We start from the raw sequence: 11614 nt of genomic DNA on the forward strand, positions 1-11614 counted from the left end.
CAGCAGTGTGTCTTCTTCAAGGCTACAAATTAAATCAGTTTCTTTACATTTATCAATACTCTCCCCAAATGTTCTCAAGGTAGGTTGGATAAAGATGTATAGCTGTTCTACAAATGATCCAGATTTGACATACAATATTTCTCCCACATTATATCTGCCATAGAGGTCAATATTTCACATAGTCCTCCCACAATATATCTGCCATGGAGGTCAATATTTCACATAGTCCTCCCACTATATATCTGCTATTGAGGTCAATATTTCACATAGTCCTCCCACTATATATCTGCCATAGAGGTCAATATTTCACATAGCCCTCCCATTATATATCTTCCATAGAGGTCAATATTTCACATATTCCTCCCACAATATATCTGCTATAGAGTTCAATATTTCACATAGCCCTCCCACTATATATCTGCTATAGAGGTCCACATTTCACAAATCTCTCCCGCAGTGTATCTGCTAGAGAGCTCAACATTTCAGAGGGGTTGAGTTAAATGCGGAAGACACATTTCAATTGAATACATTCAGTTGGACAACTGACTAGGTATCCCCCTTTCCTTTCCCTTTCACAATATATCTGCTATAGAGGTCAATATTTCACATATTCCTCCCACAATATATCTGCTATAGAGGTCAATATTTCACATATTCCTCCCACAATATATCTGCTATAGAGGTCAATATTTCACATATTCCTCCCACTATATATCTGCCATAGAGGTCAATATTTCACATAGTCCTCCCACTATATATCTGCTATAGAGGTCAATATTTCACATAGTCCTCCCACTATAAATCTGAGGTCAACATTTCACATAGAGGTCCCACTATATATCTGCCATAGAGGTCAATATTTCACATAGTCCTCCCACAAAATACATCTGTCATAGTGATCAATATTGTACATTGCCCTCAACATTTCAGTTGAATACAGTCTGTTAGACAACTGACTAGGTATCCCCCTTTTCATTCCATTTCACATAGTCTTCCCACTATATATATTTACATTTACATTTAAGTCATTTAGCAGACGCTCTTATCCAGAGCGACTTACAAATTGGTGCGTTCACCTTAAGACATCCAGTGGAACAGCCACTTTACAATAGTGCATCTAAATCTTTTAAGGGGGGAGGGGGTGAGAAGGATTACTTTATCCTATCCTAGGTATTCCTGAAAGAGGTGGGGTTTCAGGTGTCTCCGGAAGGTGGTGATTGACTCCGCTGTCCTGGCGTCGTGAGGGAGTTTGTTCCACCATTGGGGGGCCAGAGCAGCGAACAGTTTTGACTGGGCTGCGCGGGAACTGTACTTCCTCAGTGGTAGGGAGGCGAGCAGGCCAGAGGTGGATGAACGCAGTGCCCTTGTTTGGGTGTAGGGCCTGATCAGAGCCTGGAGGTACTGAGGTGCCGTTCCCCTCACAGCTCCGTAGGCAAGCACCATGGTCTTGTAGCGGATGCGAGCTTCAACTGGAAGCCAGTGGAGAGAGCGGAGGAGCGGGGTGACGTGAGAGAACTTGGGAAGGTTGAACACCAGACGGGCTGCGGCGTTCTGGATGAGTTGTAGGGGTTTAATTGCACAGGCAGGGAGCCCAGCCAACAGCGAGTTGCAGTAATCCAGACGGGAGATGACAAGTGCCTGGATTAGGACCTGCGCCGCTTCCTGTGTGAGGCAGGGTCGTACTCTGCGGATGTTGTAGAGCATGAACCTACAAGAACGGGCCACCGCCTTGATGTTAGTTGAGAACGACAGGGTGTTGTCCAGGATCACGCCAAGGTTCTTAGCGCTCTGGGAGGAGGACACAATGGAGTTGTCAACCGTGATGGCGAGATCATGGAGCGGGCAGTCCTTCCCGGGAGGAAGAGCAGCTCCGTCTTGCCGAGGTTCAGCTTGAGGTGGTGATCAGTCATCCACACTGATATGTCTGCCAGACATGCAGAGATGCGATTCGCCACCTGGTCATCAGAAGGGGGAAAGGAGAAGATTAATTGTGTGTCGTCTGCATAGCAATGATAGGAGAGACCATGTGAGGTTATGACAGAGCCAAGTGACTTGGTGTATAGCGAGAATAGGAGAGGGCCTAGAACAGAGCCCTGGGGGACGCCAGTGGTGAGAGCGCGTGGTGAGGAGACAGATTCTCGCCACGCCACCTGGTAGGAGCGACCTGTCAGGTAGGACGCAATCAAGCGTGGGCCGCGCCGGGAGATGCCCAACTCGGAGAGGGTGGAGAGGAGGATCTGATGGTTCACAGTATCGAAGGCAGCCGATAGGTCTAGAAGGATGAGAGCAGAGGAGAGAGAGTTAGCTTTAGCAGTGTGGAGGGCCTCCGTGATACAGAGAAGAGCAGTCTCAGTTGAATGACTAGTCTTGAAACCTGACTGATTTGGATCAAGAAGGTCATTCTGAGAGAGATAGCGGGAGAGCTGGCCAAGGACGGCACGTTCAAGAGTTTTGGAGAGAAAAGAAAGAAGGGATACTGGTCTGTAGTTGTTGACATCGGAGGGATCGAGTGTAGGTTTTTTCAGAAGGGGTGCAACTCTCGCTCTCTTGAAGACAGAAGGGACGTAGCCAGCGGTCAGGGATGAGTTGATGAGCGAGGTGAGGTAAGGGAGAAGGTCTCCGGAAATGGTCTGGAGAAGAGAGGAGGGAATAGGGTCAAGCGGGCAGGTTGTTGGGCGGCCGGCCGTCACAAGACGCGAGATTTCATCTGGAGAGAGAGGGGAGAAAGAGGTCAGAGCACAGGGTAGGGCAGTGTGAGCAGAACCAGCGGTGTCGTTTGACTTAGCAAACGAGGATATATCTGTAACGGCGTTCTTCGTTTGTAGAAAGAGAGTCGGACCGAAATGCAGCGTGTTGGTTACTCAAGACTTTAATGAAAAAAAGCGACACATGAAATAACTATACAAATACTAAACAACAAACGGAACGTGAAACCTAATTACAGCCTATCTGGTGAAACTACACAGAGACAGGAACAATCACCCACGAAATACACAGTGAAACCCAGGCTACCTAAATACGGTTCCCCATCAGAGACAACAAGAATCACCTGACTCTGATTGAGAACCGCCTCAGGCAGCCAAGCCTATACTAGACACACCCCTAATCAACCACAATCCCAATTACTACAAACCCCAATACGAAAATACAATATATAAACCCATGTCACACCCTGGCCTGACCAAATATATAACGAAAACACAAAATACAATGACCAAGGCGTGACAATATCTGCTATAGAGGTCAACATTTCACATCCCAAAATGAACATGGAATCAGCTTGAATTCAGTTTGATGTCCTAGTATGAATCATTATGTGATGTTTAGACTGTTCCAATAGTAGCACTGCTTATATCCCTTTCCCTAGATGTACATTAGTAATGAATGTGATGAACAGTCATTCCAATATGATGTATGGTATTTCATTAAATTATGTAATGAGACAGAAATTCAATAAACAATAATAACTAATGCATTCTGTTTTACATGATCATTATTCATGACTCTCCATCTTGGATAATGGATGATCAGGATTTGGTGAGTAATTACTTATTTGTCTGTTTTGTTTATTGACAACCAATAACACAAGACAAAGAACAGACCAGAGTGTTAATCTGATACTATAAAAACTACAGGCCTTGTGAACAGCAGTGTGTCTTCTTCAAGACTTCAAATTAAATCAGTTTCTTTACATTTATCAAAACTCTCCCCAAATGTTCTCAAGGTAGGTTGGATTAAGATGTATAGATGTTCTTCAAATTATCCAGAATTTTCATATCATAGACCTCCCATAATATATCTGCCATAGAGGTCAACATTTCAGAGGGGTTGAGTGAAAAGCGGAAGACACATCTCAGTTGAAAACATTCAGTTGGACAACTGACTAGGTATCCCCCTTTCCTTTCCATTTCACATAGTCCTCCCACTATATATCTGCCATGGAGGTCAATATTTCACATATTCCTCCCATTATATATCTGCCATAGAGGTCAATATTTCACATATTCCTCCCACTATATATATCCCATAGAGGTCAATATTTCACATATTCCTCCCACTATATATATCCCATAGAGGTCAATATTTCACATAGCCCTCCCACTATATATCTGCCATAGAGGTCAATATTTCACATAGTCCTCCCACTATATATCTGCCATAGAGGTCAATATTTCACATAGCCCTCCCACTATATCTGCCATAGAGGTCAATATTTCACATAGCCCTCCCACTATATATCTGCCATAGAGGTCAACATTTCACATAGTCCTCCCACTATATATCTGCCATAGAGGTCAACATTTCACATAGTCCTCCCACTATATATCTGCTATAGAGGTCAATATTTCACATAGCCCTCCCACAATATATCTGCCATAGAGGTCAATATTTCACATAGTCCTCCCACTATATATCTGCCATAGAGGTCAATATTTCACATAGTCCTCCCACAATATATCTGCTATAGAGGTCAATATTTCACATAGTTCTCCCACAATATATCTGCTATAGAGGTCAATATTTCACATAGTTCTCCCACAATATATCTGCCATAGAGGTCAATATTTCACATAGTCCTCCCACTATATATCTGCTATAGAGGTCAATATTTCACATAGTCCTCCCACTATATATCTGTCATAGAGGTCAACATTTCACATAGTCCTCCCACTATATATCTGTCATAGAGGTCAACATTTCACATAGTCCTCCCACAATATATCTGTCATAGAGGTCAATATTTCACATAGTCCTCCCACAATATATCTGCCATAGAGGTCAATATTTCACATAGTCCTCCCACAATATATCTGCCATAGAGGTCAACATTTCACATAGTCCTCCCACTATATATCTGCCATAGAGGTCAATATTTCACATAGTCCTCCCACTATATATCTGCCATAGAGGTCAATAATTCACATAGTCCTCCCACTATATATCTGCCATAGAGGTCAATATTTCACATAGTCCTCCCACAATATATCTGCTATAGAGGTCAATATTTCACATAGTCCTCCCACTATATATCTGCCATAGAGGTCAATATTTCACATAGTCCTCCCACTATATATCTGCCATAGAGGTCAATATTTCACATAGTCCTCCCACTATATATCTGCTATAGAGGTCAATATTTCACATAGTCCTCCCACTATATATCTGCCATAGAGGTCAATATTTCACATAGTCCTCCCACTATATATCTGCTATAGAGGTCAATATTTCACATAGTCCTCCCACTATATATCTGCTATAGAGGTCAATATTTCACATAGTCCTCCCACTATATATCTGCCATAAGAGGTCAATATTTCACATAGTCCTCCCACTATATATCTGCTATAGAGGTCAATATTTCACATAGTCCTCCCACTATATATCTGCTATAGAGGTCGATATTTCACATAGTCCTCCCACTATATATCTGCCATAGAGGTCAATATTTCACATAGTCATCCAAATATATATCTGTCAAAAAATTAAAATAAAATCAGCTTGAATTTAGCTTGATGTCTTATTATGAAGCATTCAGTCATTCTCAGACTGCTCACATAGTAGTGCTGCTTACATCCCTTTCCCTAGATGTATATTAGTAATGAATGTGATGAACAGTCATTCCAATATGATGTATGGTATTTCAATAAATTATGTAATGAGACAGAAATTCAATGAACAATAATAACTAATGCATTCTGTTTTACATGATCATTATTCATGACTCTCCATCTTGGATAATGGATGATCAGGACAACGTGAGTAAATACTTATTTGTCTGTTTTGTTTATTGACAACCAATAACACAAGACAAAGAACAGACCAGAGTGTTAATCTGATACTATAAAAACTACAGTCCTTGTGAACAGCAGTGTGTCTTCTTCAAGGCTACAAATTAAATCAGTTTCATTACATTTATCAATACTCTCCCCAAATGTTCTCAAGGTAGGTTGTATTATGATGTCATATGTTCTTCACATTCTACTGAATGTATATTCCATAGAACCCTGCCTCCTGACACAGTATCCTGTATCTGACATAGAGCCCAATGCTGGTTATCACAAACAATGAAAATAATCATTTGATCAGAGAAAGACCAATAACAAAACAACATTATTTATGAAGTTAACCAGATCTCATTGGTGCCCACAGTCCCTACATGAGGGAGGCTTGAGTGACAGGATAAATCTGATTGGTCCTGTTTGTTCTGTATATAGTGATGTAGTCTAACACACAGAACTCACCTCTCTGTTTTACACCATAGTCTCAGGATCACGGTATTTACAACAAGAGACCCAGGAGGACAAGCTGAAGAGGGAGGCATCAGCTGGTGAGCTTGGTAAGTATGAGAGAGTCTGGAGGAGAGAGGATTGAATCAGGGAACATGAGTGATGTCATTCTGTTTTTCAGACTAATTATTTGTAATGTATCAAATAGTCAATAGACCAGTTGATGATTGGTTCAGCTCAGATAACTGTTGACTGGAGGAAATAATTACTAATAATTGTACCACCTCCATCAAATGATAATGTCTTTATAGACATACTATTGAATGAATTAATACATTACTTATTCAAACAACCAATTAAATATGTTAATTGCTCTCAGAGTTGAAGATGTTTAAAGATATGACGAAACAACTAAAGGAGAAAGACACACAACTGGATGATATGACCCAGGAAGTGAGAGAGAAAGAGAGACTCCTGGAGGAGAAGAACCAGATAATGGAACAGAGGGATAAACTATTAGAAGAGAAAGAAAACCAACTGGAAGAGAAAGACAAGCAACTAAAGGATAGAGACATTCAACTAGAGGCTCTGAGAAAGAACCTGCAGGACAAGAACAGCCAAGTAGAGAACTTCAGAGTCCTACTGCAGGAAAAAGACCTTCAACTAGAGGACAGGAAACACAGACTGGGAGAGAAGGACAGACTACTGGAAGAGAGAGACAAACAACTGGAAGAGAGAGACAGACGACTGGAAGAGAGAGACAGACGACTGGAAGAGAGAGACAGGCGACTGGAAGAGAGAGACAGACGACTGGAAGAGAGAGACAGACGACTGGAAGAGAGAGACAAACGACTGGAGGGAAAAGAAAATGAACTAAAAGAGAGGAGACAGGAAGTAAAAGAGAGGAGACAGGAAGTAGAAGAGAAAGACAACCTAATAGAGGAGAGAGAGAACCAGTTAAAGGAAAGAGACAAACAGGTGGAGGATGTCAACAATGAAAATGCTGAACTGGGTGAGATTATTCACACCATTAATACATTTAGTCTTCTGTACTTTCCTCAATTCTCAGGTTATTGTCGACTCTCCACTGAGTTGTGAATATTGTTGTCCATCACTTCATACTTTCCCTCTGCATCATATTTCTGTCTAAAGTCTTTAACACAGAATTCAGATCCTAGTCCTCCTTTGTTATTTCAGCTCAACAGATATGTGATGTGAAGACTGAGGTAGAGAGACTGAGAAGAGAGATCTCAGCCCAGATGACTGGTGAGTGAGATATGTGATACTTAACATTTCAGTAGAAACCCAGAACTCCCCTTCAGTAGGTCTATGTGCCTTCATGTGTCACTGAGGAAATAGTTCTCATTCTAAATGGTTGTTCTATTATTTTAGAACATGGAGAGACGTCAGAAACAGGTTCCATACTCCCAGTCAGAAGGAGAGACAGCCTGGACCTTCCTCCATCCAGTGAGTTATCAATATTGTCTCAAACTGTCATCAATCTTGATATTCTCTATTTTCTCCAATAATCTATATTTCACTATGATGTGTAATGTATTTATAGTTCGTTTATACTATGTTTTAAATGTGTCTCTGATGAGTCAGTATGTTGACCAGTTCTCTATGTTGTGTTACAGTGGGAGGAGAGACCTCAGATACAGACCCCGCAATTCCACCGAGGAGCACAAACAGCATGGAGTTACCTCATCCATATAGTGAGTTATGGATGTAGATGATATTATATTAGACACTGTTGTACCTCCTCCATCTAGTGAGTTATGGATGTAGATTATATTATATTAGACACTGTTGTATATCCTCCATCTAGTGAGTTATGGATGTAGATTATATTATATTAGACACTGTTGTACCTCCTCCAGAGAGTCAGAGTGTTGATCAGTGCTGTGTGTTGTGTTGCAGTGGGAGGAGAGAGCAGCAGTCCAGACTCCCCAGTGTCTCCCAAATAACAGAACTGGAGAGACCTGTGAAAGAAGAGGAGTACTGGGGGAAGAAATACAAAAAACCTTTGTCTGACATATCAAAATGTGGAGTGTTTTCCCATTGGAAAGACGTCGCCCAGATGTCCTTTGGGTGGTGGACCATTCTTGAAACACACAGGAATCCCAACAGTGTTGCAGTTCTTTACACAAGCCAGTGCTCCATGCACCTGTTACCAGACCCCGTTCAAAGACATTTATATATTGTATCTTGCCCATTCACCCTTTGAATGGCACACAAACACAATCCATGTCTCAACATCCTTCTTTAACCTTCTTCCTCCCCTTCATCTACACTGATTGAAGTGGATTTAACAAGTGACATGAATAAGGGATCATATCTTTCACCTGGATTCACCTGGTCAGTCTATGTCATGGAAAGATCAAGTGTCCTTAATGTTTTGTACACACAGTGTATGTCTACAGTGACTTGATGAGTAATACATTAGATTATTGTTCTGTTGCTGTTGAGACAACTGTTTTGTGTTAGAGAGGAGACTAGTTAGAGACAACTGTTTTGTGTTAGAGAGGAGACCAGATAGAGACAACTGTTTTGTGTTAGAGAGGAGACTAGTGAGAGACAACTGTTTTGTGTTAGAGAGGAGACTAGTTAGAGAGACAACTGTTTTGTGTTAGAGAGGAGACCAGATAGAGACAACTGTTATGTGTAGGGGTTAGAGAGGAGAGTAGTTAGAGACAACTGTTTTGTGTAGGGGTTAGAGAGGAGACTAGTTACAGAGACAATTGTTTTGTGTAGGGGTTAGAGAGGAGACCAGATAGAGACAACTGTTTTGTGTAGAGGTTAGAGAGGAGACTAGTTAGAGACAACTGTTTTGTGTAGGGGTTAGAGAGGAGACTAGTTACAGACAACTGTTTTGTGTAGGGGTTAGAGAGGAGACTAGTTACAGACAACTGTTTTGTGTAGGGGTTAGAGAGGAGACTAGTTACAGACAACTGTTTTGTGTAGAGGTTAGAGAGGAGACTAGTTAGAGACAACTGTTTTGTGTAGGGGTTAGAGAGGAGACTAGTTACAGACAACTGTTTTGTGTAGGGGTTAGAGAGGAGACTAGTTACAGACAACTGTTTTGTGTAGAGGTTAGAGAGGAGACTAGTTAGAGACAACTGTTTTGTGTAGGGGTTAGAGAGGAGACTAGTTACAGACAACTGTTTTGTGTAGGGTTTAGAGAGGAGACTAGTTACAGAGGCAATTGTTTTGTGTAGGGGTTAGAGAGGAGACCAGATAGAGACAACTGTTTTGTGTAGGGTTTAGAGAGGAGACTAGATAGAGACAACTGTTTTGTGTAGGGGTTAGAGAGGAGACTAGTTACAGACAACCGTTTTGTGTAGGGGTTAGAGAGGAGACTAGTTACAGAGACAACTGTTTTGTGTAGGGGTTAGAGAGGAGACTAGTAACAGAGACAACTGTTTTGTGTAGGGGTTAGAGAGGAGACTAGTTACAGAGACAACTGTTTTGTGTAGGGGTTAGAGAGGAGACTAGTTACAGAGACAACTGTTTTGTGTAGGGGTTAGAGAGGAGACTAGTTACAGACAACTGTTTTGTGTAGGGGTTAGAGAGGAGACTAGATAGAGAGACAACTGTTTTGTTTAAAGGTTGGGAGAGCAGGCAGAGCCTACTACCACTACTACTACTACTACTACTACCAGTACTACGACTACCAGTACTACTACTACTACTGGTAGTACTACTGGTTCTACTACTAACACTACTACTAATACTGCTACTTCTACTACTACATCTTCTCCTCTTGGACAGCAGTTTGAGAAGACCAGAGGAAGTGATGGGGCATCAGTCTGAATGCAGATGTCCATATGACTGGGGCGGCAGGGTAGCCTAGTGTTTAGAGTGTTGGACTAGTAACTGGAATGGTTGCAATTTGTGGGGAATTTATATTTGATGAGACCATTTTCGATGTTTAGGGAGGCTAGGTTGTATCCCATCTCAATATTAGACTGTTTTTTAATAAAGATTGTAACGAAAATCCTGATAAGAAGAGTTGTAATTCTGATATAGGTTTAAAGGTTAGATTAAGGTTAAGGTTAGATTTGATTAATAATGGGTGAAGAGTCGGATAAACATTTATAATAATGTTGGTTATGTGTCTATTCATATGATAATCTGGTAAACCTTTATAATAAGGTTAATTATATGTCTATTCGTATGATAAATCTGATAAACCTTTATAATAAGGTTAGTTATAAGTTTGTTCATATTTTTGTTTTTTTATGTTTGATAAAATTAGATGTAGATTTGAATGTATAATATTTAATCAAAGGGAGGATTGTTGGAGGAAATTATAGTTGAAATGATTAATTATGTATACATTTAAATTAGAACCATTTATTTTAATACTATTATGTTATGGTATGAAATGTATGGGTTCTTGGTTAAGCTGTTACTGAAAATGTAAGTAAAACAAATTAATTGTCTGTACCTTGCGGGTTTAAGGGAGATGGATGGCATATAACTTTTCAGACAGATAAGAATGTTTGTTTGATGTTCCATTAGTGGAGAAAAGTATATATTGTAGACCGATTGGAATGTTTGTTTTATGAGGGGAGTAGAAGACAATTTCCAGACCTGAAGACACTGCGCTATTGTGTGGATCGGAGAGGGTGTGAGAAACTGATGACGTCATTTTATGTTCTCTCCTTATTAAAATGTAATGTTCTTTGTATTTTGAGTCAGTACTCATCAAGAATAAATGCTGAACTTGTTTTTAAGACTGGTCTCGATCTATTTCTTGCAAAATGATACATTTACAACTTATTATGAAATAGAGAGAGTGAATTTGGTTATGGCTACAAAACATATAGAAATTTAGAATTCCTCTAACAATTGGTCCTTCGATCCCGGATCTAAATACCCCTCCCTGTTATCTGGAGGTAGTACGCCGAAAATCGTGCACGGACGGGAGACACCCGTTTACTAAAAAAAGTCCTGGCCTCCGAATTGAGGTTAAAATTCAGGCCTGCGTATTATCACAGAATAAAGGGAGGGTGACTAGATACAACGAACATTGCTTTCCCAGTCGGCGATAAGGTCAGTAATCTCTATTCTTGATTAAGAGGGAATGACTTAAATTATCATAGGGTGGATTTAAGTTGTTCTCAGATTGAAAGTCAACTCTACAAATAGGCTATGCTTGGAGCGACATTTTAGTTCAAAGTCCTATAGGAACAGCGACTTACTGTATATTCCTACAGTGATCACTGTATATGGGTGAAAACTATTGTCAGATCGAGCGATGAATGGACGGGGGGAGGTCTTTCCCAGTTTTTAGTAGTCTGTGTTCTTGATAGTGAAAAGTGATCGTGTGGTTGAGGTTCCGGGGAAGAAACGGAACAGGTGATTTTATACCATCAGCTTTC

General features: G+C 40.7%; 1 protein-coding gene across 3 annotated transcripts; it reads left to right on the top strand.

Annotated features, from left to right (window-relative positions):
• The first annotated feature begins 5785 nt into the window (after window positions 1-5785).
• On the top strand, window positions 5786-10966 carry LOC135565249 (microtubule-associated protein 1A-like). Of its 3 annotated transcripts, XR_010461417.1 has the most exons (7): window positions 5786-6337; window positions 6607-7239; window positions 7425-7493; window positions 7620-7694; window positions 7865-7942; window positions 8148-8817; window positions 9026-10966. XR_010461417.1 is itself a non-coding variant. In XM_065011355.1 (6 exons), the coding sequence occupies exons 2-6, from the start codon at window positions 6615-6617 to the stop codon at window positions 8192-8194; spliced, it is 894 nt and encodes a 297-aa protein (XP_064867427.1). In that variant the 5' UTR covers window positions 5786-6337; window positions 6607-6614; the 3' UTR covers window positions 8195-10966. The 3 variants fall into 3 exon arrangements, 2 of the variants coding, with proteins under 2 accessions (XP_064867427.1, XP_064867428.1); XM_065011355.1 differs by having other exon boundaries at window positions 8148-10966; XM_065011356.1 differs by lacking the exon at window positions 5786-6337 and having other exon boundaries at window positions 6388-7239; window positions 8148-10966.
• The last annotated feature ends 648 nt before the right edge of the window (window positions 10967-11614 follow it).

Source organism: Oncorhynchus nerka, linkage group LG27 (assembly GCF_034236695.1).
Source record: "Oncorhynchus nerka isolate Pitt River linkage group LG27, Oner_Uvic_2.0, whole genome shotgun sequence".
NCBI classification, from domain to species: domain Eukaryota; kingdom Metazoa; phylum Chordata; class Actinopteri; order Salmoniformes; family Salmonidae; genus Oncorhynchus; species Oncorhynchus nerka.

Bases quoted from the DNA above. Each gene is read 5' to 3' on its own strand.
- LOC135565249 (XM_065011355.1), top strand. From the start codon at position 6,615: ATGTTTAAAGATATGACGAAACAACTAAAGGAGAAAGACACACAACTG. The intron at 7,240-7,424 runs GTGAGATTATTC...TTGTTATTTCAG, and splicing joins CAATGAAAATGCTGAACTGG to CTCAACAGATATGTGATGTG. The intron at 7,494-7,619 runs GTGAGTGAGATA...CTATTATTTTAG, and splicing joins GATCTCAGCCCAGATGACTG to AACATGGAGAGACGTCAGAA.